The sequence below is a fragment of the Sinocyclocheilus anshuiensis genome, unplaced genomic scaffold (assembly GCF_001515605.1).
Source record: "Sinocyclocheilus anshuiensis isolate Anshui unplaced genomic scaffold, SAMN03320099.WGS_v1.1 scaffold1160, whole genome shotgun sequence".
Lineage (NCBI taxonomy): Eukaryota > Metazoa > Chordata > Actinopteri > Cypriniformes > Cyprinidae > Sinocyclocheilus > Sinocyclocheilus anshuiensis.
Genome location: NW_015552641.1, coordinates 78,024 through 79,741, shown reverse-complemented (window position 1 = coordinate 79,741; position 1,718 = coordinate 78,024). Strand labels below are relative to the sequence as shown.

The window sequence follows — 1,718 nt, the reverse complement described above, 5'->3', positions numbered from 1 at the left end:
CGCGCAGATTTCTAACCCATTTACTTTAACTTCAGTGATATGACATATTTCAGATGCGTCCGAATTACCAGAACATATACATGTATTTAATTGTTTGATCAAAATCATTGCTAGGGTCTATAGTCGCTGGATGGTAGGCACATGACCCTAGCGTCCCTAATTCTAGCCCCTGTGTAAACCAATCTGTTTACAGTTTTTTTACGATTGCTTAAGCACAATTTTGAAAACAGGGCCCGGTTTGTCAAAACACTACACACAATTAACACAACCCTACACCAAAGTAGCACAACACTTCAGATCATTTGCAAAATGGAACACTTTTGTCAAAACTATACACAACTTTATAAAAACAATATTTTGTTACCATACGAAACACACACATTTCATATGACTTTAATCTTTTTGAACCAGTTACACACTGCTGTTGCTAACCTAAAACACTTTTAGCAAGTCTAATTCTCAGTGATTAGAGTACTGTAAATGAAGTACACAGAGAAAGTGCAACTATACAATAGTTCACCAAACACTACACAAGACCAATGCTGCAGACTGACGAAAATATCATTGATTTCTCTCCATATACCCAAATCAGTCAACATGGAGAATCACAACAAAACATGTCCCAGTTGTCATGCTACTACAGTAGTGTGCATAACACTGTTAGCTCAGCAAACAACAGACAAACGTAAAATACTGTATCCAGTACAGGTTACAATTACAGCAAATAACAACAAACATAAATAATCTGAAAAAACTGACAATATCGTACAGAAAATACTATAGTAAACATACTATACATTATCTCTTCGCCTAGCTGGATCTGGCCAGAGAATTTCATCAACATCACAAGCAATATCCTCATTAGCAAGACAACGCGGGAAGAACCGTCTTGAATGTCGAATCCATCCTTGCACAGCTGCGGCGTCGACTTGGTCACAGGCGTCCTCCATGGCCTGAATGAGGGGTACCTGAGCCTGGGGCTGGAGATCGTAAACCTTCCACCGCCATGCAGAGAAAAACTCTTCGATAGGGTTTAGAAACGGAGAGTATGGTGGAAGGTATAGTACTGTCAACTGTGGATGGTGTTGAAACCAGTTCTGGACCAAAGCAGAGCGGTGGAATGACACATTGTCCCAGATGACAGTGTATTGTATCTGGTGCATTTCATTACCTGCTGTGACGATGTGGTGCAATCGGTCCAAAAATGCGAGAATGTGAGGTGTGTTGTAAGGGCCCATTTTGGCATGACGGAGGAGAACCCCATGCTGTGAAATGGCAGCGCAAAGGGTGATGTTACCCCCACGTTGCCCTGGGACATTGATTATAGCCCTGTGGCCAATGATATTTCTGCCTCTCCTTCTTGCTTTTGTGAGGTTGAACCCTGCCTCATCAATATATATGAATTCATGCAGGATTTCCTCAGCATCCATCTGCAAAACTCTCTGAAATACAGTGAAAGACAACATTGTGTAGTTCAGGATAGGTCTAGTATATTACAGTCAATGTAAAAAAGTAATGTGTGGAGTATGCAACATCACAGTGCTAAAGTGAACAATACAAACCTCCACATACTCATGCCGCAGCCGTTTGACCCTCTCTGAATTCCGCTCAAAAGGCACTCGATAAAGTTGTTTCATTTGAACCTGATGTCTTTTCAGGATGCGTGCCAGTGTTGACAGAGACCTGATGGACATTATTGAAAATGGCATGGTCACCGA

At 41.3% G+C, this 1,718-nt stretch overlaps 1 protein-coding gene across 1 annotated transcript; it reads right to left on the bottom strand.

Annotated features, from left to right (window-relative positions):
• Nucleotides 1–791: 791 nt before the first annotated feature.
• Nucleotides 792–1,705, bottom strand: LOC107666909 (uncharacterized). The gene is made up of 2 exons (XM_016458420.1): nucleotides 1,563–1,705; nucleotides 792–1,442 (listed from the first exon to the last, which is right to left on the bottom strand). The coding sequence occupies exons 1-2, from the start codon at nucleotides 1,692–1,694 to the stop codon at nucleotides 792–794; spliced, it is 783 nt and encodes a 260-aa protein (XP_016313906.1). The 5' UTR covers nucleotides 1,695–1,705.
• Nucleotides 1,706–1,718: the final 13 nt, after the last annotated feature.

Excerpts from the sequence above, each read along its gene's own strand:
- LOC107666909 (XM_016458420.1), bottom strand. The coding sequence starts at position 1,694 with ATGTCCATCAGGTCTCTGTCAACACTGGCACGCATCCTGAAAAGACAT. Across the intron at positions 1,443-1,562 it reads TGCGGCATGAGTATGTGGAG|AGAGTTTTGCAGATGGATGC; the intron begins GTTTGTATTGTT and ends ACTGTATTTCAG.